Source organism: Embiotoca jacksoni, unplaced genomic scaffold (assembly GCF_022577435.1).
Source record: "Embiotoca jacksoni isolate LCO1_2020_lvr unplaced genomic scaffold, fEmbJac1.0.p SCAF_4, whole genome shotgun sequence".
Taxonomy (NCBI): Eukaryota; Metazoa; Chordata; class Actinopteri; family Embiotocidae; genus Embiotoca; species Embiotoca jacksoni.
In genome coordinates this window covers 189,552-217,363 of record NW_027185392.1, presented here as the reverse complement: position 1 = coordinate 217,363, position 27,812 = coordinate 189,552, and the positions used below count along the sequence as shown (strand labels likewise).

At 44.5% G+C, this 27,812-nt stretch overlaps 1 protein-coding gene across 2 annotated transcripts in view; it reads right to left on the bottom strand.

Annotated features, from left to right (window-relative positions):
• Positions 1-27,812, bottom strand: part of LOC138208998 (sodium/potassium/calcium exchanger 3-like) — a 50,810-nt gene that overhangs the window by 8,392 nt on the left and 14,606 nt on the right. For both annotated transcript variants that reach the window (XM_069167297.1, XM_069167298.1), the window contains exons 3-10: positions 14,400-14,476; positions 8,886-8,960; positions 7,906-7,990; positions 7,005-7,108; positions 4,664-4,738; positions 3,306-3,331; positions 3,161-3,214; positions 2,946-3,079 (exon numbers count right to left, since the gene is read on the bottom strand). In XM_069167297.1, coding sequence (XP_069023398.1) covers positions 2,946-3,079; positions 3,161-3,214; positions 3,306-3,331; positions 4,664-4,738; positions 7,005-7,108; positions 7,906-7,990; positions 8,886-8,960; positions 14,400-14,476 — 630 coding nt within the window. The remainder of the gene's footprint in view (positions 1-2,945; positions 3,080-3,160; positions 3,215-3,305; positions 3,332-4,663; positions 4,739-7,004; positions 7,109-7,905; positions 7,991-8,885; positions 8,961-14,399; positions 14,477-27,812) is intronic.

Here is a 27,812-nt window from a genome sequence, read left to right as displayed (position 1 = left end):
GGAACGTTAATATCAGTAACACATCACGGTAGAAGAAATACATCCAGGCGCAGTAAAACGACGCATCCCCGTCGCAGGTGAGCGCCGAAGTGCGACGGACCCGAGGCGCTACAACACAACACGCAGCAGGAAGGTGGAGTGATGATGAATCATGGATGCTGACTGCAGATATTTAAATGCCTCACCACCAACATATGTCAACACAAAACAAGCAGCTCCGTGTTCACAGAGTGTGTTTGTGCTGTAGGCAGAGAGGGGAGAAAGTATCACACTCAATATCTGGCGTCAGACTCTCAACTAGAGATAGAAGAATGAACTGAAAGAGTTCAAAATCTCGAAGCAGCACTTTTGAGAACCAGATAGATTTTCACTTTGCAGGAACATGTCACTCTACGGCTGCACTTAGCGAGGCACAGCCTCATGTAACGCAGCACCAGACAAATTTCTTAAACGTAGCTGGTTTTGCAAAGTTTTATCCACTTGGTTTTTCGTGAGATGTAACATTTCCAGGTCCAGGATACAAAGAACAAACAGTATCTGAAGGATCTCAGGAGTCCGCAACAGTAGTTCACCGTCAGCTACAACCCTTTCTGTTGATATAGACCAACGTGGTCCGCCTCATGTTGGCTCCAATAATACTCCGGCTCCACAAGAGTCCCACTCAACTTCTCTCATGAAATACAAAGTCAGTAAATGTTTTCATTGCGGTGTCATTTGCTTAAATCACTCCCTTTTTTTATTAGTTTTCTGGTGGCTCATCTGAAAATAAACCCGTCATGAATTAGATATTAGGCCTCAAAAAGCGGCATTTTGGGGGGACTGACATGTGGTGCACTCCAGGCCTGTCAATCAAACCAGGCACGCCCCTAAACATAGGTCTCTTTGAGGCCTCATATCTAATGAATGCTGGAATTATTTTCAGAAGAACCACCAGAACACTGATCAGAAGGAGGGAAGTTATCTAATGACACCATAATGACTTGTGGAAATCATTTACTGGCTTTGTATTTCATTAGAAAAGTTTATGCTTTTGAATGGGAGTCTATTGCAGCTAACAGGTTTTTTTTTGTTTAGAGGCAACCCCTAGTGGTCCTCAGTGGTATTGCACTTAAGGGTACTTCTGCATCGGCTCCACTTATCAGACCCGGATACTTCATCAATATTTATATAAAGTCTCTGAATTTGAATAAAACCTTTTGATGCTCAGTGTAAGTAAGTTGTGGTAGGTCGCCTCCTCTGGCTGCATTTCCTCTGCAGAAATCTGAAGGACCTTCCACGAGTCCACTCGTCTACCAGCTACTAATCTGAAGCTGGAAAACACACTCAGCCTTGGCAACCGTCTGCTGAACCAGCGAGCCACCTGCCAGCACGGCTCTCTTCATCACCTCCTCAGCTGAGCCCGAGGAGCAGTGCCGGGTTCTCACCGGGGCAGCTGTCAACAGTACCAGAACAAGTTGACAGAGTGGGCTGTGCCAAAGCAGCCTCAGCCAGCTTCTTGCACTGCTCTCCTCTGCTGGTTGTTGTTGTTGTTGTTGTTGTTGTGCCCCACAAAGTAGTTTACCTCCGAGGGCAGACAGACAGCTGCAGACAGCAGAGTAAACACTGGAGGCGCTGGGAGGCCTGAACAGTCACCTCTGAGACGTCGCTGACATTCAAAGCAACTCTGCAGCTCTTAAAGGAGACGGAGACGTAAAAGGGCCGAGGGGCAACCAGCGGTGACGTCACCCGTTGGTTTGTTCACGAAGCCTCCAGTTCAGATTTTGTCCGTCGCTATCTTGCTAGTTGTTGTAACTGTTGAGGAGCTGAGATCCTATATCAGGCAAGAATGGAACATTTCACTTTCAAAATTCCAGCAACTTGTCTCCTCAGTTCCAGAGTGTTGTTAAAACAAGAGGCGATGCAACACTGTAAAAATGCTCCTGTTCCAACTTTTTTGAAATGTGTTGCACATGTATTTTTCATAAAATAAAAAAATATTTAAAATTTTCAACCAAGCAGCCACCAACAGTGACGTCACTCGTTGGTTTGTGAACGGCCGTTATGAAGCCTCGAGTTTGGATTTTGGCCGGCACTGTCTTGCTAGTTCGGAGCAGTGTGGAGCAGGAAGTGACCATATTTGGACGAACTGGGGGAGGCGTGAGCAGTAGATCTGACTGATCTGATTGGAAACCCGACGATACTGTGTCCCGCCCACCGATAGCTGTAACCTGACTGCACCACTGGCCTGTCAATCAAACAGACACGCCCCCAAAAACACGGCTTTTTTAAGCTTATTTTCGAATTAATTACGGATTATTTTCAGATGGACCGCCAGAAAACTAATAACGAGAAGTGACTTTAGCCAACAACACCGAAATAACTTGTGGAGAAATATTATTGACTTGGAATTTTATGAGAGAAGTTGAATGGGAGCCTATGGAGGCTTTTTGGAGACAATCTCTAGTGGCACTCGGTGGTATTGCAGTTTAAGGCGCTTCTGCATCGGCCTAATTTTTCAGACCTGGAAGCTACGAACACTTTTATATACAGTCTATGAAGAGGACAATTACAGCTACCATTAACTCGCTTACAAGGAGAGTTACGGCGTCCCTCTATTGCAGCAGCTGCACCAAAAAGTGCTCAAACGTTTTTCCGCAGACTTACAGCGGTGACACCGACTTTCTGGTTGGAGGCTCAGTGCTCAGCAGGGTTTTGTCACGCGGAGCTCCAAACCGAGGGGAGCACTGGACCGATATCACCGCACACAAAGCCCGAAACATCAGGAGAGAGGATCAATCCAGGGCGAGTAAAGTCATCCCTGACTGTTCCATCACGGAGCAGAATAAAAATAGACGAGCAGCGGCGCCTCAGCTGCCTTTATGTTTATGCAAATGCCAGAGATGAGCAACTGCAACCCACAGAGCCTTTTTAGAGGTCACAGTGGAAACAGAAGCACACTGTGATACCTTTCTTCAGCAGGACCGCGGTGGCATCACACGTGACGTTGTCCTCCAGGTCGGTGCTGCCCGTCAGCCCGTTGGCCAGATTCACGGAGCTCTTCTTTCGACGGTCAAAGTAGCGATGCGCCCTGCCGTTGAACCTGAAAAAAACCGTCGGAGATTTTAGTAAAGACGTATCAGGTCACTTCAGGTCTTCGCTGTTTCTGATGAAGATCACTCACTTCATGATGAGGATGTAGACGGCGTACATGAGGATCAAGACCAGAGATTCCCACCTGAACACAGACACAAAGTTCTGAGTCAGTGAGTCATTTAAAAAGCTTACAGATGTATATTCAGGGTTGCGCAGTAAACATCAGTACGCACCAGCACACCTTCTCGTCGTAGATGAACTGAAGAGGAAAAAAAAAAAAGAGGACAGAGAGAGGACTTAGGTGGAGGCAGCAATTCAAAGTTAAATCAATTCTGCATTTCAGTGTCTGTGCCACAAGGGGGCACAAACAACCCAGAGCTCAGACAGACAGCAAAAGGTCAAAGTGTGACCTTTTGGTTCATTACATCTCATTTAAAGACATGAAGCACTGCTTGATTATAAACTGGGTCAGTGCACATTAATATACATTTCTGCGAATTTGGCATGAGTTCGCCAAGAGGCTGTTTGTGTCTGCAGTGGACCGATTTTTCATAAAAACTGAACATAACATCAAAATAAAAATAATAATAAAGTCACTGAGTTTCCTTATTCTGCATCTGCATGTGCTATTAGAAGTTAGATTAGTCTACGGAAAATGTACTAACATTGCTCAGAGAGAAAAATATTCAAAAGATTTCATGTTTTCAGTTCGTTCAAATCGAACTTTTTGCATCTGTGAGTAGAATACGTATTCACGCTTACTTTCGATGAAGTAAAAATACTTTAATGCTCTTCAAAATTTGATTCAAGTACAACCGTGTTTCCCAAAAAGTTGGGACGCTGTGTAAACCGTAAATAAAAACAGAACGCAATGATCGTAAATCACATAAACCCAAAGATGTTGAAATGGAGGAATGTTATTGTTTTATGAAAAACATAAACTTATTTTGAATTTGATGCCAGCAACTTGTTTTAATCAAGTTGGGACAGGATCATGTTTACCACTGTGCTGCATCTCTTCTTCTTTTTTACAACACTCTGTAAACGTTTGGGAACTGAGGAGACCAGTTTCTGGAGTTTTGAAAGTGAAATGTTGTCCCATTCTGGCCTGATATAAGCTGCTCAAGGTCTCCTTTGTCGCATTTTTCATTTCTTGATGCGCCAAATGTTTTAAATGGGTGACAAAAACGTGTCTAAAGTAACACTATTATTTATTAAAGATGCATTAATATGCAAGTGGTATTTGACTGTTTTAGTTGGGTAATTTGGACCTAATTTTTTGCTGTTCAGTCTATAATTAATCATCATACTTAGGAAACTTATAAATAAAATCGTAGCCTGTGAAGTAACTGACCAACTGTACCTTTTAAATGAATAAAGTTCAGCAGAGTAAAAACGTGCAACATTTCCCTGCATAAAATAGAAATACACTCCCCCAAGTAAATATTTCCTTTATGCATTGCATTGTGGGACTTGCATCCTCTGTACTGATACTAAAGCTGTCCAGTAAGCGACCGAAGGAGGTCTGTTCTTGCACACTGGACCATGTGAGCTGCGTGTCTGCAGGTGAGTCTGCAGCAGAAGCTCTTACCGCGATGAGCGCCGTGATAGAGAACGTGTAGTAGGTCGAATCCCGCAGCAGACCCCAAGGAGAGAGCTTCACCGCCTGAGAGAGGGAAAAAAAAAAGAAAGAAAAGGAAAGGAAAAACAGAGCGATAAAGCACACGGACAAAAAGCAAAGATGAAAAGATTCTCAGAGAAACACTCGACCTTGCTGTTAGACAAAAGCCTCTGACGTCATCAGCCTACTGATGTAAACACGGGAGGCCTGAAGTCGAGCTCCCGAATCGGAGTCAATTGTAAAGGGCCGCGTCCTGCGTAGGGAAGGTGTGTTTGTCGGCTTTTTCGGAGCCCACAATGCGGTGACTAACTCTTTAACGCTCTCCCACACAGCACGCGCTGTGTGTACACAAGAGGAAGGAGTCAGAGGGCACATCTTGAACGTGCCACTCCCAGCTGTGGGATCGTTCGCTTTGAAACGTTCGGCGGTGCTGAGTTTTTTCCTCTTTGTAAAAGGAAACCTGCTACGAACAGAAAGTTAAAGGTAATAAACAGCAGCGAGAGGTGCGCGGGCTCGGACGCGACCCCTCATCCCCCCCTCCCTCTCCCGCACCCACCCACCCAGCCCCTCCCATCCCTCCCAGCTCTCATCGCAGCGCCCGTCTTTCTCCCTCATCATCTGAGTATGATTACATAATGCACAATCTGGGATTGCATCACTGTTTTTGGAGTGCAGCGCATATATTTTTCAGAGCAGAGAGCTTATCCTTGTACTGCGCTCGTTTCCATGTCCCTCGCACGTCAGATAGGATCAGAGAGGAGGGGGGAGGGGGGAGAGGGAGGAGAGAGAGAGAGAGAGAGAGAGAGAGAGGCCGCCGCGTGTAATGTTATCTCGGTATCTGCTGCTGCGAAAAAAAACACACAGCGGCGAGGATGTAAAGCAGAGAGAGGAGAGAGATACAAACGATCTGTCGGGATCGTACCGACGTCACGTTGCACATGCGGCCGAGCACGGAGGGGAAGCGGAGGGACGTGGCACACAAACCAAAAATATCAAAACAGAGATAAACCAAATGTGAAATATAATCAGCGTACAGGTTTACAGATCAGGAAGCTGCCAGATGTTCGAATTCTTAAATTTGATTTCAAAAGATTTAAAAAAAGTACACGTACTACGTCTTAATATTTACTTTTAAAACAGCGGTGGAAAAGTCAGGACATTAACTGAAGTGCCGTATTTGACTTTCTTGTACTTTACTTGAGTGTTTCCATTCTCAGCTACTTTATACTTCCACTGCGCTTCATTCATCCGACAGCTTTAACTACTTTTCGGATGAAGATTCGACACGAGATTAAATAAAAAAGTTTTTAAAAATCCAACATATAGTTGAAGATGAAACCGGCAGTTTCCAACCTGACGTCTTGGCGCACTTGTGTACTAACACTCACTATTTTGATTGTATTGACGCTGTCTAGTACAGAAGCATGCAGTGCGCTACAAGTACCCGGATGATGCACTCAAAACGGTCCAAAAAAAGATGGACGCTTTCCACCCTAAACGGTCGCCATCTTGGATGGATTAGAGGAAGGGGCGGGGCCACCGACGTAAAGGATTTCAAATTAAGACGTCTGAGGAAGGTGCTGATGTTTATTTTTCCATTACTGCTGCTAGATAGAAGAATCAGTGTGTTTATTAAGTGTGTTAAAGAGAGGATGCAAAAACGTGTTGATTTCTGGGTGAAATAATGCAGACATTTTGCCGGGTGATGTGTTCATATATTGAGGTCATTTCCTGTCAGTGCAGAACGGCACCGTGTAATTTGAAACATTACTGCGGTTTAATTTCAATAAATGTTCAAATGATATCTCAGCAAAAATCCAAAACAGATTTGTGGGCCAGAACTTTGTGTTTTTCTGATGTCGTGTATTATCATACATCAGTCAGAGGGATCAAACCAGCACTTTTACTTTCATACATCTGGCTCATACTCTTTTTTTTATGCAGGACTTTTACTTATAATGGAGTATTTGTACTTTACTGTATTGGTATTTTTTAAAAACCTATTTTTTTAAATGGGCAAAAAAAAAAAAAAAGATCATAACATTTAAATCATAACATTAAAATCCCTGTTAAACATGTACTTGGGTCACAGCTCACGTTTGCTGCCTGCCACTGTGTAAACCAACAGTGTGTGCCCTCTGCTTTTCCCTCTGCATAAACATGGACGCACACTCTAGTGGCTCAGTATTTAAAGGTGACATTAGGCCAGCGGTTTTTTCGCGCTGTGAAAATGCCACCGGGTCATCTGAGCGGCGAGTAGCTTCGGCGGCGGCGGCGGCGGCCGTGCAACGCCGACACGATGACGTCATACCTGTCCGGCGAAGAAGCCGCACACGCCGATGATGCAGAGGATGTTGAAGACCGCGGAGCCCACGATGGTCCCCACGCCCACGTCACCTTTGGTGATGAACACGCCTGGGGGAGTGAGCCGGCACACAAACAAACACACACACAAACAAACACACACACACACACACACACACACACACACACACACACACACACACACACACACACACACACACACACAAACAAACAAACACACACACACACACAGAGGATGAGTTTACAGAGAGTCGTACTGGACTGAATCCTGTTGCAGCTCGGCGGCGGTGACAAACAGATGTCACACAACTGTCAAAGCACTTGTAAACAGTGAGACACACACACACAGTCACAGTAACAGACAGATGTGTCTTCACAATTTTCTACAAGAAAATGTACATGAATGTGACTGCATTTCAAATCCTATGATCATATTTTAGTCAGTGGTATATAAAAGAAACATATATATATATATTAATTCATTATTTCAGCAGACGATAAAACCAACTATAATTTATTTTCTGATGAAATAAAATGAAATAAAGCAACATTAAATGTCTGTATGTATAATTTGAGAAATACAGCGACATCATGTGTAGTGTGCCTTCGATGTTCTTCGTATTGTTGACTCAGACGGATTTGGTATGCCGAACACACACATGATCAAAGTCCAAAAAAAAAGAGAGAAAAAGTGGAAAGACCACATGGCCTTTACCCATCAGCAATGCTCCAGAGCTTATTACATAAGATGACTTTAATGTGATTCTGATGTGATTCAGAAAATTGAAAGTGTCTTGGGATGAAAGCATTAGCGTAAAGCCCCGCACGTTTCCTCCCCGGCCGGTTCAGAGACCGACGGGCCCGGATGTAGGAAAAAAATGTCGTACCTATGATGGAGGTGAAGAGCTCGGGGGCCGAGCTGCCGGCCGCCATGAAGGTTGCGCCCGCCACGTCCTCGCTCAGGTTGAGACGCTGAGAGGGGGGGAAAAAAAACACACAAAAAAAAACAAAGACGCCGCTGCGGTCAGAGAGTCCAGCCACGGGGAGATCAGTCACCGTCTGACCTGCGACCCCTGAGCTGATCGTTAAGATCCGACCGAAGCTTACAGATGTGCTGCTGTATAAATAAATAAATCTGTTAATCTGCTGTTTTACCGCACGGTTTTCAAACCGCACGACACAGCAGTTTCAATAAATTAAAATTAAAATTAAAATCTCTGTCCTTCTGGACTGTTCCTTTTACCGGAAACCAACGCTATTTTGTTAGAATATTGATATATTTGTTCAACATAGACATACAAACACAAACACCGAGCTAGCTCTTTTACAACTTTTGTATTTCCTTATGTAACAGAAATCCTGGTAGATAAAAAAAACAAAAAAGCTCCTATATTAGAAATGTCTTTTTTTTTTTCTTGTGCTGTGATATAAACATACATACTGAAATTATGTAGATGCACATATTTCATTATATCAAGATGTCTATATTTAGAGTTTGTAAATATGATACCCGATAATGGCTTGCTGTATTTTTGACGTGGTGGGCAAAGTATATTATTGTATGTAAAAGTTCTGTTGGAGTGTTGAATGTGTTTTTCGATTTACAAACAGCTGCGAGATGCAACTGAAAACTCAGGAAAAGCTAATAAGTGGAGTCCAGATTTGTTTAACAACGAGCAGATTTCACAGCGTTATTAAAAAAAAAAAAAAAGAAGACACCCCTTAGAAATAAACATCTAGACACCTTCCAGTGTCTGAGTTTTCAAATTAAACCCCTGACTTCATCAAATTTCCAGAGTGCCCGACGTAACTTTACTGGCTCTGTGACAATATTTTCTCATTGTTTTGACTGGAAAAACGTTAATACCTCACATATCTTCTCCAAGGAGGGAACAAAGTAGTCGTCGCAGACCAGGGCCAGACCACAGAACATGTAGACAGTCTGTAACGAGAGACAAAGAGTCAGGACCATTACAATATTGTGAATTATTATATATAAAAACAGGGCTGGAAGTCCACATGAAGACACCAGCTTGCACCATTAACTGTACGAAACATATCTGTGATTTATTTGCTGATATTTTAAATGGCAGGTGATGTTGTTTAACAACTTCCACGACTTTTTATTCTACTTTTGAACAAATCCCTCAAAGGTACAGTCAAGAACGCCTCTGCTCCGGCTGCCTCATTAAATTTACATGTAAATTACCATGAAAAATTAAACAGCGAGTCTCATAACTAAAGGCGAAAGAGTCACAGATCTGATCCCATACAAATTCACTGGGGTGCATTAACAGATCCGCCATTAAACATTCATGAATAACGCAACTATGGGCCCACACTGTTTACATTTTTAAATAGGGATGTTAGTTTTCACTTTTAAAACATACTGGCATTAAAAAGAAGTCTGGGAGGCAACGTTATTTACATGGCTGCTTCTTATTCGCCCACTCACGTTAGGCATCTGCAAGCACTGTGACATCTGAACTTGAATATCACTTAGCCCAAGCTAAAGAAAACAAACAAAAACAGACTCATGGCAAACTCCTACTCTGTATGGTTGTTCATTAAATTATTAACACGTGCTCCACAAATGCAACCCTTTAGTTGTAATATAATGATTTTAAAGTAGTTGTCGTATACCGTTCTTTAGAAGTGATATCAATTTATCTTACAGTTGTATTTTCCACAACTTTTGGGCACTTTCAGCCGTTATTTTTTTTCTTTCTTTTTAACAACACTGTAAATATTTATGAACTGAGGAGCCCGGTTGCTGGAGTTTCGAAAGAGAAATGTTGTCCCATTTTTGCCTGATAAAGGATTTCAGCTGCTCAAAAGTTGAGGGTCCTCATATTTTTTGTTTCGTGATGCACCAAAATGTTTTCAATGGATGGCAGGTCAGTCGGTCAGTTTAGCATCACGAGGCAGTTTTCCGCTTCGCCTCAGTCCACCTAAAAAGATCTCGGGCCCAGAGAAGGTGGCATTGTTTTTGGATCATATTTATATATGGTTTCGTCTTTGCTTGGTAGAATTGTAACTCGCATTTGTGGACGCAGCGATGAACTGTGTTCACTTAGAAGTGTTTATGGAAGTGTTTCTGAGCCCATGCAGTGATTTCCACTGCAGATTCATGTCTGTGTTTAATGCAGTGTGTGTGTGTCCTCATTCCCTCAGTCACTACTAGATAGACGATACAACTAATATGCGATAACCAGCATTATCACTCCCAAAAACCGACTTACGATACTTTTTTTGCAAACTTTAATATGTAATTACCAGACTGTGAATGTCGTCAGACTTAACTGACAAACATCAAACCACTTTCCAATTTCCCCGTTCCTTCGCCATAAATTATTATCTCACCAAAATAAGAGTGTAAAATCTGCAAATAAACTGAACAATATAGGTGTTTGGTAACCTTAAAAACAATTGTGATTAAATCACAAAACAAACAAAATTGGGCGTAACAGTGAGCCGTTGTCTCCTGGCAGGTATCCTTATATCTGTAATCAATCTGGTAACAATCGTATATAGTAGTGGCATGTTTTTTTTTTTCCACTCCTAGCGTATTATTGCATAAACATCCAAACCCATGAAACTTTTCCTGTGCGTCACGTGATAAACACGCAATACAGAGCACACAGAGATGAAAGACAAATACTGGTGATCAAGAGAAGAAAATGTCAGGCAGTGACAACAAAGTGAGTGGAAACATGTGAACAAAGGAAAAGTTTGAATATTCTTACAGTTTGTAATAATGAAGCCTTTCAAAGACCTGCTCGCAGCGAGCCTGACATGAAGAGTGAACATTCCTTTGTCCTTTTTGTGCTCGGCAGTGAGTCACACTTCGCTGAGCACCGGGACTTCTTCCATTTCCTGTTTCTGAAAGCAGGTGAGAGCGAGCTGAACTTCTCCACACCTGTGTAAGAGCCATGACTGAGCCCACACACTGAATTACTTTCAGTGCGCGCGTGTGTGTGTGTGTGTGTGTGTGTGTGTGTGTGTGTGTGTGTGTGTGTGTGTGTGTGTGATGAAGAGGAGTGCCATAAGCTCGAGGCCATCAGTCACTCGGGTGGAGATTTGTCAATTCTGGGTAAGCGAAAGGTTAAAGGCCCCATGTAATCCTGATAACTGGGTTTAATCTGGATTTAGGGTTGAGACGGAGTGTAGGGAAAACAACGGCCTTCATCACTCTCTCTCGAGCAGACTTGAACAGGGCGTGAGCGTGAGGGAATGAGGCTATGCTGAACGCACATTTGTTTTTTTCGTTTTTTTATTCGTGCATATGTTTTACACGTCACGGAAGTCTTTAAATCTGTGGTTGTGTTCGTGTTTATTCAGAGCACATGTGATGACGTCGGCGTCAACGAGCTGTGCAGAATTAGAGGCGCGTCAGCCGTGCAGCTGTCAACAGAAGAGCAGCAGTTGGAAGCTCAACGCTCAGATTAAAATTCAGAAATAATAACTTCTGCTGTTGCTGTTTTTTGGTTGTTGTTTTTTTTAACACCAGAAACACTCATGATCAATGACAGCCTTCGCTCCGGGATCAATTCGCAGCTGCGCTGCTCGATAATACAGAGGGGAAAAAAGACAAGCCTGGTTTAATCCAGTGTTTAAAATCAACATCCCTGAAACGAGACCACATGCTGCTACAGATGCAGCCTTATTCAGACAACATAAGCCAAAACATAAGGTGACACGGCCTCTGTTCTGTCAATTGTTTCGTTGTTTTTATAATTGGGCTTTAAAAAGATTGTTATTTTTATCTTTAACCTGTAAAATAGCATAGAAATAAGCGCTAATGGATTCTGTCTTATTATCACTGTTTAAAAATCACCTTTACATCTCAAAACGGAATAACCTTACTAATTCAGATTACACTTGTTCAGCCATTTTCAACATCGTTTCATTATTCTTTTGGGAGCTTTCAGCTTTTATATTAAAATTTTACTTTTCAGCAGTTAAGTTAAGTTTTGCATGACAGTATTATAGTAAAATGATTTATTATTTCTGAGCTGAATGTTTTGCACGTTATCGTTAATTTCTGCCATTGACATTTGAGCATATTTCAGATTTTTTTTTCATTCAACAATATATATATGCAAAACATTAGAAAACACAGCACCAAACAAAAAAATATAGAAGGAACTCTACAAGACACAAATAATTATCCAATAAGGGCTAAAAAAAAACAAGAAGCAGCAGATCGTTCACGACTGATTCATCTTTAAAAATTGGGTTCCAGTTTGAGTTCTGTGGGTTCTGTTACAGAATGAATTTAGTTGTTAATGAAATTCAATGAATAGACATCAATACTTGAAACAAACGTTCTCTGTTTTCATCTGATTTTCTGCTGTTTTATATCACTGTAAATTCATTATCTTTCGGTTTTGGAGTGCTGGTCAGTCAAAACAAGCAGTTTAAATATGTAACTTTGGGGTCTGGGATATTTAAATACACTTCTTTTTACAAGACTAAATGATTCAACAGTGATTTAAATAAATCCTCTGATTAATTTGGAAGAAAATAACCCAAAATCAAGGTCTACGTGCCAATTCTTCTTGAGCTTTCAGTGAAATTTGCAATCAAAATGTCTTTATTTGCTGACAAGGCCAACAAGTTTACCCTGAGTTGAGATTACTCACTGCTCCCGTGGTCGAGCGGGAACTTCCACAGTCAACAGAAAGTCACCGGACGAATAAATTAGCCTCGGCACGTTACGCTGCTTTTACTTGGCTCCTTTCCTACAAACCAGTCTGGGGAAATTTCAGCGCAAATATTTGATGTCACAGTTCAAACACACACGGTCAAAGCTGGGCCCTTTTGTCCCAGACTTATTTTGTGTCTGAATATTGTATACTTGAAAAGGTGGCCGGTACATCAGCTCGACAACTGTACAGTTTATCCTGCAGATTTCAGCCCCGACTGTCCTTCCATGTGCTTGTACACAGAGCAAAGTCCAATAACACCTGCTATGAAATGACATGGGGCACATTACTCTAAAGGTTAGACATCAGTAGGAAATAGCTGGTGATGATATACTACATATATTTGCTTTTATTTTAAAAAACATCCAAGCATCCTGGAAAAGGTTAATTTAATTTGCCCTTCTGCAGCAGGAGAAGGCGAACTCAGAGGGTGGGTGCGCTGTAAGTAGCGACATAGCCTGGAACGTCAGACCTGGTGAAACGGCCCTTTCGGAAGTTCTTAGTGCTCGGTTTATGCACTGCAAAGTTCCCCTGAGACGCTGCTCGGCTGGCATGAGCCTCCATTACGGTCAGCCCTCCAGAGACTATCAGCAACGTGGGTCATCGTGTACCGGAACATTCTGCCCGCTGTGTGCCATTCATAATGGAGTGATGGCAGAGGGGCTCCATTGCAGCCTTGGCCTTGCATATCGACCCCCGCCGGGCCGCGCTGGAGAGGCCAACGCGGCTGGTCATGCGTGCGTTGGACCCGACTAGTTGCTGCCGGAGTGGAGAAGACGCGACTCTTTTCGTGTAACCTTGAATGATAGCCTGCTAGCAGTTGAACCCTGAACTTAAAAACGGTTGTTGAAATGTTTTCATTTTGATGTTGCAGTTTGAAGGATAAGGCTGACATTATTCTCTATATAGAGAGTGCTCATGCACTGCTTCATGCCTTTTAAATATTTACATTTCATTTAGATTTTATGGACTCTATGTATTATATTTGGATTTATGAAAATGTCATGTGCAATTTCAGAGAGTTTTCTTGATATTTTTAGCCTCATTTTTTACCTTGAAGTTCTCTTAAATGATTCAAATTTGCTATACCTGTTTTAACGTCAATTTAATCTCCAGTCACTAGCATCCCTAGTTTAAGGATGCTAGTGACTAGCCTTGTAAGGTAAGTTGCCAGCCTTACCTTATCTTTGAAAAGCAAGATGATAGCCTCGGGATGCTAGTGACTAGTGAAGTCAGTGACACGTCTAATGGCCTGGGTAGACATGTAAGTTGCTTGATTGAATGATTAGCTGATCTTAGCAGGTCGTTGATGTATTAACAAGGAAGCAATTCTTCTGGCCTTATTTTCCACTACTAGCCGATCCATCACTGGAATAGCCACAAACACAGGCTGCCACAGCCTCTCAGTAGTCTTATTTCTGTCATTCTGTTGCAGGTGTCCTATTGATTTATTATAAACTACATTATTCGTGCGGGATGGCATTGAAGAAACACGTCCTCCGGAGCAACAGTGTGCCTTTCTGATGTGTCTTTTGGACGACGATGAAACAGGAAACATCAGGCTTTTGGCCACGCAGACGACACGTGAGTTTTCATGGAATTATTCGACAAACAAGAGAAAATGAACGAGAGCACACGTGAATGCAGAGTTGTACGGGTGAAGGTGAACTTACACACAGGACATGCAAGGCCACAGCTCCTTCCGTTCTCTCTTTGTGCGTGAACAGATCTGTCGGGAACTCGTGCAGAGCTGCGGAGGGACGGGGACGGGGACGGGGACGACAGAAACCCAGGGTTAGTACAGTTAATAATATACAGTGTGTGCGTATGTGTGTGTTTCTGCAGAAGAGAGGTCAACCCTACGAGCACAGCCACCCATTGAACTCATCCGTACTGACAAGGAGCGTTGCCCAGAGAACACCTTGCCCAAAGTGTGTGTGACACACCGAGCTCGCGCTGCCAAGGACCGGCGCGCTTCCTCGGAGAGAACAGAGAAACGGTGGGAGGACGCGGCGAGGGCAAAGAGGAGAGAGCATTGTAAAAATAGAGCGGGAGGATATTTAGGGTAACGGCAAAGTGGGAAGGAGAGCAAAGGAGAGAGAAAGGGTGGTGGCGGGAGCTCAACCGCAATACCTCCGCATGGGAGTGTGAGACCACGTGTGAGCGGGGCGAACGGGACAGAGAGAAAGTTGGCAGACGGAGACAGTGTAAAGGCAAACAGGAAGCGGTGGGAAAAAAGAAGAAAAAAAAAAAGGAGGAGGTTTGGCTTTGAAAGGTGGCCCGAGTTATTCTACCCTCTCCCCGTGGCTCCTTGACTCCTTCCGCCTCTTTCCACTGCCAAAGACCAGTGACAGGCGCTTGGCTGCCAAGGAGCGTCGAGGAACCTTTCGCTTCTCGCCCCCTCGAGCATCAAGTCATCCCTGTCATCGTCTCCTGTCACACAGACCGGGAGCCCGTTCGCAGGCCGCCGCTGACATCTGCTACATATTTCAGCAGTCGCTGGAAAAGGTCAGCCAGTCATCAGGCACAGATTTGGGCTAAGGCTACTGTCTGCTGGCACGTCATGTCAAGAAACGGCAACGTCAGAAGCAGAAATGGTTTACAGGCCGGTCTTGGAAAAACCTGGAGAAAGAACAAGGCACTGAGGTCCAAATAATGAAGTGTGTAGACTGTGCAAGAAAGAAAAGACATCGGACCTTACGGATTTACAGCAATACTAGTTCAGAGCGGTTCTGTGTGCATATTGCACACAATGCAAAGGTGTCAGTTGGTCTTGTGTTGGTTTGTACATCATGATTGTGATTCCACTTTGGTAAAGCCTCAATTAAAAAGGAGAGTTTTAGGAGGTCATCGTGGATTAATAAAGGGAATTACTATGAGATTTATTGTTAAAATACATTTTAACCCATTTTATTTTATTGACAGTTAAACTTTAGTATGTTAGCTTATTTTGTATTTGCCCTGGGTTTCGCAAGTATTTGATCTAAAACCAAAGAACTAAACAAAGTGAAGGTTTGACCTGAAGAAAATTTCGAAGGATTATTAAAACCAGTATAATTCATCCTGAATGCCTGCACCAAATTTTACGGCCATCCATCCATAGAGTCACGTTGGCAGCAGTTAAACCTCGACAACATTTTGCAGCTCCTGGGGAATCCCAGTGCGTTTCCAGGGCAGATGAGTTATATAATCCCTTCAATCCATCCAACGGTTAACATGTAGAGACATCCCAGTTCGGACTATTATGGCGGACCAAGTAACCGAACAACAGGAACATCATTGGAGCCGTATCCCAACAGCTTGGCTAGAAACCTACAATAACTTCTGAATATTGTTATTTATGTTTTTAACCTCTTAAATCATTGCCCTTGTTTTGGAAACTTCCAACTGAGAAAAATCACTAAAATTCAGTCAGTAGCAGCTCCACAACCGCGAGTCAAAAATAATCAACCCCTGAACTCGATAAATCTTTGGGAAAAAAAACCCGCTGCAAATTAGAGAGTGAAAAAACAGTATCATAACAAAGAGTCGGTGAAAACTGATGTCGCCGAACCTGTTCGAAAAAAAATCGTCAGCTGCAACTCGACCAAATTTGAAGCGACAGCAATGAAGCACAATAACGCCGCATCCATTCGAGTCGCAGCAGTTCCAGAAGAGGACAACGTTTTTTTTTTATTTCGGCATTAGAGTCGACAGCATGACACCAACTAGACAGAGGTTTGGCTCGGAAGCACTGCGGTCCGGTTACGTAGTGTTGCAGCCTACGGAGAGCAGAAGCCTCCTGCATCATTCACAGGGACTCGAGAGGAAGGTAGGCTGACCGCGAGTAGGTGAAAGAATGAATGAGTAAAGCGGTTGCGTGAGTTCAGAGAGGTGGAGTAGTTTTATCATCCCACCTACATGTTATTTCAACTCCTTCACAACGTTGCGCAGAGAGAGAAAATTAGAGCAGAAAGAATAGTTCACTACTTCCCCACTGTTTTTCTCCCACTCCCAACCCCCCCCCCCCCCCCCTCTCTCTTTTTGTGCTTTGCTGACCTATTTGCATCAACAACATCTCCGTGTTTGAGAGGCCGCAGTCCTTCCCCAGCTCTGTGTTCCGCCGATATAACTTCTTAGGCCGTACACAAAGCAGAGCAGCCAGTAAAAAAAAAAAAAAAAAAAAAGCCACAGAGGCTACAAAGCAGCAGAGCAGAAAGCCATCTCACAGCGACAGCTGGATGTGTTTAATATTTACTGTTACAAGCCGGTGTTCGCTAGCTCAAACCCAATCCAGCCAAAATGCCAGACGAGTGTGTGAAGGGAAGGAACGAGCGGCTCTCATGGCATCGAGGAAAAGAAGACACAACACGCTCCGGCCTGAGATAAAAAAAAAAAATCACGGCAAAAACACACACAAAAAAAAAAGGAAATCTCCTAGAATGGATTACGATAGCGACGCATAATAGGAGACTGAAAAAGGGAACGGCTGGCACGATCTATACCAAAAATGTCTCCTGACGTCTTCAGAGAGCCCGGCAGATAAAAAGCCCGAAACAGACAGAAAATAACTCTCAGAGAATTTCCCACGAGAGGTAATAATAAGTACACGTGCGGATGTGAAGCAGAACTACACACTCCCACCGGAGACCCACCGAGCCCTCGTGATAAACAAGGTGTTTTATACACACCGATGCTGAAAGGTTCCACTTCACAGCACCGAGCTCACACTAAACCCGAATCAGAAACACATGCTCGCCGAGCGGCACCGGTAACGCACACAAACACCTTCCTCCAAACAACGACTCTCCAGTCACTGTAATGATTTGTATTTCTAATCTATATTTCTATTTATTTATTTTTTTGGGGGCGAGGGGGATTTTTCAAACGCACAAGAGCAAAGTGTAAGAAATTAAGTGAACATTATATGTGCAAACACAAGCCACTACTGTTAGTACGTCTGGCTAACTGGAGGATCCGCAGCAGCAGCACAGATTTGCTTCCGAGGTGAAAGAGCATTTTTAATCCCTAATTTATTTTACAGGATTACAGTTTACATTTAAGGTGAAATATAATCAGAGTTTAGGTCGACAGTAGCTGATTTGTTTCAGTCAAATACCGCCGAAACTCCCCATCTGTTGGTTCGTATTCATCCTCAGAGTCCTTCCTCTCGTGTCCTTAAAATTCAACCAGCCTGACTTGGAAGTGGGAAAGTTTGGATTCTCTGAGTGGAAAAATACAACTCAAGGCTGGACGAACTAGAAAATATACCGCGAAGAAAATGGGAGTTTTTCTTTCTTTCTGTGCTTCAAGAAGCAGGTTTGATGTACGTTCAGATGGCAGAAAGAAATGCTCTGAAAATAGCCTGACTTGGATAACCTATCCAACATCAGTAATTTAAAATGTGGAAAAGGGATTTGAATGGACGACGACGAGGTCGCTTCGTACTTCTGTCTAATCTAAAGCAGGTTGTTCAGGGTGCCGCCGACGTTGCCTGTTTGTGAACTAGAAAGTGGGAACGTTTCCAAATGGACATTTTCCCAATTCCCTGCTGCCTGACTGCGGTTATAAAACCCCATTAATGGGAAATATATCAGGTAGAAACAAACTGGAATCATCATCGTAGCAACAGTAACTAAGGGGGACAGGGGCTTAGCAACCTGTCATGTACCAAGGCGATGTGTCAAATGGATGAAACTAAAGCACATTAAATGGTCTATTTCTGCGCGATCAAAAACAGTTATAATAACTCCGGTCGGCCCGAAATGGGAACTCTCCGTCATCAGAGAGAAGAAGGTGAGCGGTGCTCTACATGAGCAGCTGAGACAAAAAAAAAACCTCAGCAGCTGAGTCCCGTCGAGTGGACACGTCGATGAGGCGGCGTTCGTCGTGCCGGGGGGACACGCGTGCAGGCGGCAGATGCACTCGTCGCCATGGCCTCGTCTGTTTGTTTTTTTTGTCAGCGTGAAGGACGCATCGGCACACACCAAGCACCTGCTACATGTCACAACCCCGGCTTTATTACTCCAGTTGGCGGGGGAGAGTGGGGGTGGGGGTGGGGGGGTTGACTTTGATTCAGTTCACCGAGCCTTGAAGTAACGTCATCACAGAGACGACACGTTTTTATACCATTCATTTTCATTTTTTTTATTCCCCCCCCCCCCCCCCCCCCCCCCCTTTTACTCAGTCGCGCACGGCGACTGTTGGCCGGACGCCGAGCGGCTTCGCTGCCCTGGCTGAAGGCGAGGCAGCTCAGACGCGGTGACAGCAGCTACTGAGACACTCTGGACATGCGATGACGGCGGTCACCGTCCTCAGCGCGGCGAGTGCGTGTCCTCGTGGACGTCAGCGTCCCAGTTGTGATTGGGCTTTTTTGAAGTATGCTGATTTCGTGTTTGCATATTTACTGTGCTGCAAACAGGACATTTTAGATCCCAGTAAAGATTAAGAAGATTAATAGGAGACTTTTATTTTGGGAGGTGCAGTTGCAGAGGTACAGAACTGTCAATCAAACATAACGCTTTTTTGAGGCCTGTAATCTAATTAATTATGGAATAATTTTCAGATGGACCCCCGGAAAAATAGTAAGAAGGACTGACTTTCGCTAACAACACCATAATAACTTGTGGAACAACTGTATTGACTTTGTACTTCATGAGAGAGGATAAATGGGAGTCTATGGAGCCGGAGCCGACCCCTAGTGGCCCTCAGCGGTATTGCAGCCTGTGGCATTCCCGCATCGGCCTCGCGTTTCAGACCCGGAAGCGACGTCCACTTTTACATACGGTCTGTGCTTAGATCGTTCGCGATTCTATCAAACTAAACGAAACAATCCCGATTCCAGACAGAATCATACGAGCAGTCAGTCACACGAAAAGTTTTTGATGCGTTTCGTCAATATGCCCGGCCGCCTCGTAAAGTGCGCTCGACCGTGTCCGACTGACCTCCGTAGCAACAGAGTGAGTGTCTCCTGGAGGCACAATGTGTGTAAGTGGCAGAAAGGAGAAAAGGTGGAAACAAGAACAGACTGCTGGCCTCGACCTGAAGGGAGTCACTCTGCTGCCGCCGCCTGCCACCGCTGCCGGGCAGTACACCAACCATTAGCGATGACGCTTGATGTACTAACACGGCGAGCGCGGGGCCGAGATGCGGTGCATTATGCATGATATTTGGAGAAATATATATATAAAAAAAAAAAATACACGTGTCCTGGTGTACGATGGGAAATGGGGAGTTGCGTTGGGGTCAGCAGAGAGATAAGGAGAAGGAAAAGAGGTGTTTCCGGTGTGAAGGATGTTACCTGAACTGACAGCTGAGCCCATAATATTTTCTCAGAAGCCACGACGATAAATCAGAACGGCGAATTGTGCACACGAGAGGAGGGAAAAAAAACAAAAAAAAAAACGATGCATCGTCATCCTGGTAATTAGTGCAGTTGTAAGTGAGGTCAATGGGTTGAACACTTAACAGCTGCTGATGGTGCTCTGGCCTGAACCAACCCTGCTGGCTGTAGTACACACACACACACACACACACACAGACACACACACGCACACAGTAACACACACAGTAACACACATATTCACGAATACGCACATGCAGCAACACACACACACACACACACACACACACACACCCACGTGCAAACACACAAGGCCACTGAGACTTCCATTGTTTCCCCCTTTTCTGCAATCATCCCGGGGTCCCCCCGTTCGTCTTCGCGATGCACAATCAGTGTCAATCAATGTATCAATCAGCAATCAGGCTTCAGCTCGCGGGGGGACACAGTCTGCTTCGTTCTGCTGCCGGAGCCGCCTGCCTGCATCATCCCATGCCAGTCTAATTTACCCGGCAATTTGGTGGGAGCCACTGGGAGCCGACGAGGAGGGGCTCACTCGTAGCACCGACTTTTTTTTTTTTTCCCCGTTTGACTCGGTCTCCCCCCGTGACGGAGCTCCGCGGCACCTTTGCTTCTCCTTTATGCAACGTTGAACACACTCAGATACACGAGCGCATCACGCTCGCTGCCCGCGTTTGCAGCAGATTTGTCGCTTCTCCTTTTGCTTCCCGTCTCACCGCCCCTCAAAACTCTTGCTTGCACTCTCTAACTTTTCCTTCGTCTCGCGCCGGCCGCGAAGACGGTCTCCTGTTTAACCGCCTCTCACGAAATCGGTCAGCAGAGACCCTTGAAATGTTTCAGAAAGTCTACGGCGATGAAGCGACGGGCCGGGCGAGGTTGTTCCGGGTGACGTTCGCGTTTCAAGAGGGGGGCGGAGCTTCACCGTCCGAGACCGAAGAAGACGCGTCAGGTTCAGGAGACGCCGGATGGGTTTTCTTTGACGTTGGCGATGGTTGTGCAACCGTGAATTCGTTCCCCAGAGTCAGACTGTCAACACCGAGTTCTACTGGGACCTTCTGAGGAGTCTGAAGGAAAACATTCGCTGCGAACCACCTGAACTGTGGCGCCATGGCAACGGGGTTCTCCAACATGACAACACACCCGCTCACAGCTATTTTCTCGCCCACAACAACACAATCGTAGTTCCCCACGCCCCCTATTCACACTACTACTTTCGATTCCCCAATAATTTGTCCCAAACTTTGACGAGCGCTCTGTGCCCGAAGCGTGGCTATCTCGCGTTTTGCTGCAGCGGGCCAGCGTGTCTATTTCACGTTTTGGCGCGATACCGGGTTGGATCGTCAAAGACTCTTACATCCCACACGTTTCTTTTTTTTTTTCACATGGCCACAAAATCTCGTGTTCGTTCATCGAGATCGACTTCCTCCTGATTGAAATGAGGTGCGTGAGGTCGTCACACCTCCACGTATGTGGACGATGGTGTGTTCATTAAAAGGGAAAGCAGCGCAGAGGAGGTGAAGTGAGAGCTGGTGCACATGCACACGGCTGGTGTGTTGGCCTGAAACACATCTACTGTACAACTCCCAGAGGAGGCCCACTCTCAACGTCTTTACCTAACCCCTCCTCGCCCCCCCCTCCCCCCGCCCCCCCACTCCCTCCACATCTTTCATGTTTATTTATAACCAGCACGGAGCTGGGGTTGAAAAGGTGGAGTAATGCTCCAGAGTCTTTGGGGAATTCCAGCAATCTCTGCTTTTGAGATATAAAATATACAAGCAGGAAGCCCCCCCCCCCCCCACCACCCACCCACTCCCACCCCTTGTCCCAGCTATAATCAGCTACAACCCACCACCACTCTTACTCTTCTCCTGCAGGAAGGCTAAAACTACTGGCCGCTTTAAGTCGCACACCAGAGCTAATCACGAGTAATGACTGCATCCTCACATTCATATCAGGCTTAACGAGGTCGAAGCGCGGCGCAGGCCCCCGTTCAATGAAGCCGTCAAAACAAGTGGACGCTAAAGAAAGCGACGCAGAGTGTTGTCGCGGCGGCTACATTGGAGGTTAATGGCGTCATTACGTGGGGAAAAATTGCATTGATAAGCCCAGTTTGTCACTGTGAATTATTCAGAGGGTCATAAGTGGCTCGTCCTGTCAGCCGAAACCCACCTCGGCGTGAATGTGATAAAAGGCGGAAGAGGTTTTTACGTCAAATTTCTACTCCTGTCCTCCGTGCCGTGTTTTTTTGTTGTTGTATAAAGTCACCTCTCCCCCAAGCCGAGTAAGAGCCCGGGAGTCTTACGTAACGCAGGGTAAGGCTCTGTGTGATGGGGGAATGGAGGGGAGTATGGAGGAGGGTGTGTGGGAGGAGAGGGAGATGAGTGGGGGGGAGGGAGATGAGTGGGGGGGGGGTTGAGGGCACTTTGGGATATTTGTGTGTGAGACAGAGCAAAAGTGAAAGACACGCAGTCAGGAAACGCGAGAGTGTGTGTTTGTGTGTGTGTGTGTGTGTGTGTGTGTGTGTGTGTGTGTGTGTGTGTGTGCGTGTGTGTGTGTGTGTGCATGCGTGCAAAAAATTTCTGCCCTTCTTACTGATGACATAATACTTTCAGGCTGTTGTCATGGAAACGAGCAGGCACCTCTGGCTGGATTTGGCATTGGGGTGGGAGGAAGATGGCAAGGGGAGGGGGTTGTCTAACTGCGTTTAGATATTTGGATGACAGGCTGCTATTTGGATTGCACTGTGTGTGTGTGTGTGTGTGTGTGTGTGTGTGCGTGTGCGTGTGCGTGTGCAAATGCTGTTTTGCTCTTCTGATGACTAAGCATATTATATTACAGTTTGGTAGAGACCAGACCCGACCTCTGGAGTAAAGGCTGAAGAGAGGATTTGACTGTGTGTGTGAGAGTCACAGAGGGAGGCGGAGCAGCACAAAACATACACTGTAACGTAAAGATGGCCGACGCGTCACATCTTCCTCCCACCGCGCAAAAAGCGAAGACAAAATATCGCGGCGTTGTCCTTGTGCTTGTCATTTGCACCCAAAATCCACGCAGTAGTGATCGCGGGGCGGGGAAATCACAGACTGTATATAAAAGTGTTCGTAGCGTCCGAGTCTGAAAAATTAGACAGATGCAGAAGTGTCTTAAACTGCAATACCACCGAGTGCCACTAGAGGTCGGCTCAAAAAAAAAAAACCTCCATTCAACTTCTCATGAAATACAGAGTCAATACATTGTTTTCACGAGATATTTCCGTGTTGTTAGCTAAAGGCCCTCCTTCTTATTAGTTTTCTGGCGGTCCATCTGAAAATAATCCCTCATTCATTAAAAAATAAACCTCAAAAAACGGTGGTTTTTTTGGGTGGCGTGTCTGTTTGATTGACAGGCCTGTGGTCCAGTCAGGTTACAGCCATCGGTGGGGCGGGACGTAGTATCGTCGCGTTTCCAATCTAAATCGATTTAGATACACCGCTCGCTCGTCCCAGTTTATCCAAATATTGACGCTACCCGGCTCCAAACCGCTCCGTAGTAGAAAGATGGCGCAACGATGACAGCATTCATTTCCAAAATATTTTGGCTTCAGTTTTGCTGTGCTGAGATGTCATCCATCTTAGTGTACAGTCTAAGAGCTATGATTTATAATATATTTTATACTTTAGTTTGTGTCCTTTTAAGACTCTTAATTAATTATAGCCTTGGCTTATTAGTTCAGAAATCAGACAAATTATTTGCCTTCAGATATTCTCTTCAGTTTGTAAACAACAACAATAACTGATTCGGATTCAGACTGTGGATAAATTACCGCCACTTTCAGCCGTTCGTGTTGTTTAAGTGGAAAAAGTGACCGTCTGAACCAAAACATGACGCCAACGCTTTGTGGCATTTCACTGCACACGTAAAAACTTCACCGCACTTGAATAAAAGATTGTGAAAGAAGTCATTAATGTTCCTGGAAAAAAAAAAGACCTGCGTGTTTGATCAAACAATAAATTAGTCACCGTTATCCGACTGTGATAAAAAAAATGTTCCATCATAAAACCTTCACAGGGTTAAACGAGAGGACGGTTTGATGTTGCGAAATGCCACAGCTGATCTCCATTAGCAGATCCGAGGTGGTGAATAATAAATTCAAAATATGCCATTAATGAATTCCCCGCTAACTCGCAGCACAAAGAGGTGTGAAACATCTCCCTCTGCTCGGGCTCATCAGACTACTTTTTAACTGGAAGCCGTCCAGCCTGTTACGAACGCAACGATTCTGAGGCTCACATTTTTGGTTAATTATGCACAGAGGGAAATGTGTTGTTTTTTTTTTTTTTTATTATGTGTGTGTGTGTTGTCGCTGTTTTCTATTGATGTGAAACAATAGAGAAAAAAAATCTCCTTAAGTGGCTGATTTGAAAGAAGAGCAGTGCGATCTGTATTAAAGCTATAAACTCCAGATACACTTGATCAGCTTCATCTTGTTTTTTTGTTTTTTTTTGCTCTTCATCCCGCTGCTGTCTTTGGAGGACGCATTTAATCAGCCTCTAAATCTCTAGATAACAGAGAAAAAAAAATTAAATATGCCACAGCTGGCATGTACACTTATTTTGTATCCAGTCAAAGGGAATAAGTCCGCTGAAGCGTGGCGCAATCGCCCTGAAAAAAAAAAAAAAAATCTGACTTTCCTCCTCATTTGGAAAAAAAAAACAGACTAATATTGACTTTCTTGAAGCTGCGAGACGTACCGAGGCTCAACGGGCAGCAGTTTGTAGTTTTAAATGCAGCTCGGGACAATTAAAAAGACGACGAATCTTGTCTGTAGGCTCATCATTAAAACACAGAACTGCTCCTTTAATCTGTGCGTCTTTGAAGCCACATAAAAAAAAAAAAAAAAAAAAAAAAAAAAGGACAAATTATAATAAATAGATGCCTTAAAATAGTTGCCGGACTTTGGCCCCATGCACCATATGGCTAGAAGCAAAGCATTCTGGGAGACTGACCAGGCGGAGAGGGTGATTTCATGTAAAGCATAACACTGACACACACACACACACGCACACACACACACACACACACACACACACACACACACACACACACACACAGGATGAGGATGAGGAGTTTTTAGATGTCACGTGGCGCGGCGGCGGCTGCCCCCGCCTCCCCCGTCAACCGGGAGCCGTCGACGCTTGAACGGCACCGGGACGACGAAGCGGCGAGGACGGCGAAAACAAAACAAATACAAAAATAAAAAACAGAGGGACGACGGCACTCAGCATAACAAAAATAAATAAATAAACAATGATTAAAGTTGCATTTCCCACCCTTGGGGATGTGTACAAGCTCATCCCCCGTGCACATCCCGTGCATATTTCCGAGCGCACGTGGAAGGCTGGGGGCCTGTTCTGCACATGCTCAGTGGGCGATGATGATGCGGCCTGACACATCGCATGTCGTGAGCGTAGTTACCGTGCTGAGTAATGTGTGACATTTAAGGACTCCCGCTTTTTTGTCCTTCCTTGCACGGTTTGAAGCACGCACACACCGCCGCCTGAGCTAACATCTCTACACACACACACAGATATATACACATATATATCATGAATCCCTGCTCCATTTAGCTGAACAGACATACTTTCTGCATGGTTTGAGTGTGACACATCGCTCACCAGTTCATGACTCTGTATTGGCTCTCATACATTTATACTCGTTTTTTTTTCTTCTCTGTCTTTGCATTTCTCGGCGGAAGTACAGTCAACTCAGCGCCGCACTGTCTCACCGCTGCAACAGTAATCACATGCATGATCTGCGTATGAACACCTGCGTAAGAATAGACTCGTTATTAATGGATGCAAAGCTCGCTGGAGGTCGTAGAGGACGGACGGGTGAAAAACCTGCGTGGGAATAACGCAGGTCGGACATCACCCGCGTGAAACAAGCGGCTCCGAGTCGCGTGCTAAGAGGACGATTCGGACTTATTTCAGTCTGGAGTATTTTTCCATTAGGGGCTATTGTGTCTCTGCGGGTCGGGCTAACTTTGCCTCTCTATTGTGGAGTTTCAGGGAAACGAGGGAGTCGCACAGAAAAGCTCGACCTCCCCCTGCGGCTTTCAAACTAATTTCCACATGAATCATTTCACATTTACCGAAAAATCGGATGTTTCTCTGTTCAGCGGTCATAAAAACGAGCGGAGACGACACTTGCCAATAGTTACTGATGAAGGTTATTGCTTCCTCCTGCTGAGTGTGCATCAGCTCATCGATCACCCCCTCATGTTTAAAACCTACCTACCTATAGTAGAGGAACTCCTCTCCGCCAACGTCAGAGGGACGGATTAAGTTTTTTTCTGAATATACAACAGGGAGGTTAAGGATCCGATGTGTAACGAGCAGCGGTGCCGCATCAGTCAGAAAGACAACATCCTCTATTTCACAAAGCGAGGAAACCGTTTCAAATTGTCATTAACGGACTACGCTGCCAAGGAGATGAGAAGCATCACGGTCTCTCTGATTCAGCCGGTATCAAACGCATCACAATGTACGGAATAATTCATCAGAGCAGCACATTAGGAGGTCAAGAGGGGGAAAAAAAAAACATCAGAGGTTTTTACAAAGTACAAAAAAAAAAAAAAAAAAAAAAAAAAAAAAAAAACCTCTTCCAGATCTCTAATTAACTTTGCAAGCACAGTTATTATTACTGATAAAAAAAAAAAAAAAAAATTAAAAAACCAGGGCAAACACAAATGAAAAAAAGGGGTTGGGATTACAGGAATGTCCTAGAATTATTATAGAATTGGTTTATATACATGTAATTGGTGAACATGCCTCGTGCACTTTTAACGGGACTGACTGCAGTCACACATGAATGCATCTCAACACCGCCCCTAATACCAGCCTAAATAGGTTGCATTACATTAGATTAATTTTAAATATTTTATCGCCCCATATGGGATAAGAAGACAACTCTGCGACTCCAGCTGCACAGCACATGATTACGTAAATCTGTTTAATTAGCTGGTGGTTTTAAGGTGGGTTATCGTCATCCTGCTGCAGCGGAGTGCAGGTACACTCGGGGCACATCCAGATGGGAAAAAGAAAGAAGATAAAAGATGAAACAGATGAACACAAGATGATGCCGTCATCCTAAAAGAAGTCACGCCACGTTCCTAAATGGGGAGCCACTCGAAGGAAATTGTTACTTTTTCATGTCAATAAGAAAATGCTCTAAATGTTATACTTTGCTCTTATAGCAGGTGTTTCCGCCTGTTTGAACAATATGCAGTGCTTCCTATCCTCAGACCTTCAGCCGCTCAGGTATACTGATGGCTGCCGAAGTATATTTGGTGATCCATTTCGGTATTTATTTATTTTCCTGTTATTTTCTATTTCCAGCCTGTGTCTGGGCTGCAGCACAGGTTAAGCTCCGCCCTGAAGTGAGACACACACAGAGATCAGAGGACAGAAACGCAGCAGAGACTCTCACACTGAGCTGGAAAACAAACGGCTGCTCACGAATTAGGTAAATATCATGAATACAATATTTTCAGCTGGACTGCACCAGCGGGGGGTGGAGCTATAATGAGGAGTTTGGCTGAATGCTGCGACTTTTCAAAATGAAAAGACCTCCAGTTTCACACAGGCTCCAGCTACATACTAAGTTTTGACTTCGATATGAGTTTCTTTCAAGATGGATCTTCTTAGTTAAATCCTATATTAGATGGCTTTGTTTGATGCTTTTCAAAACCAGTTTGGCCCCTTAATTG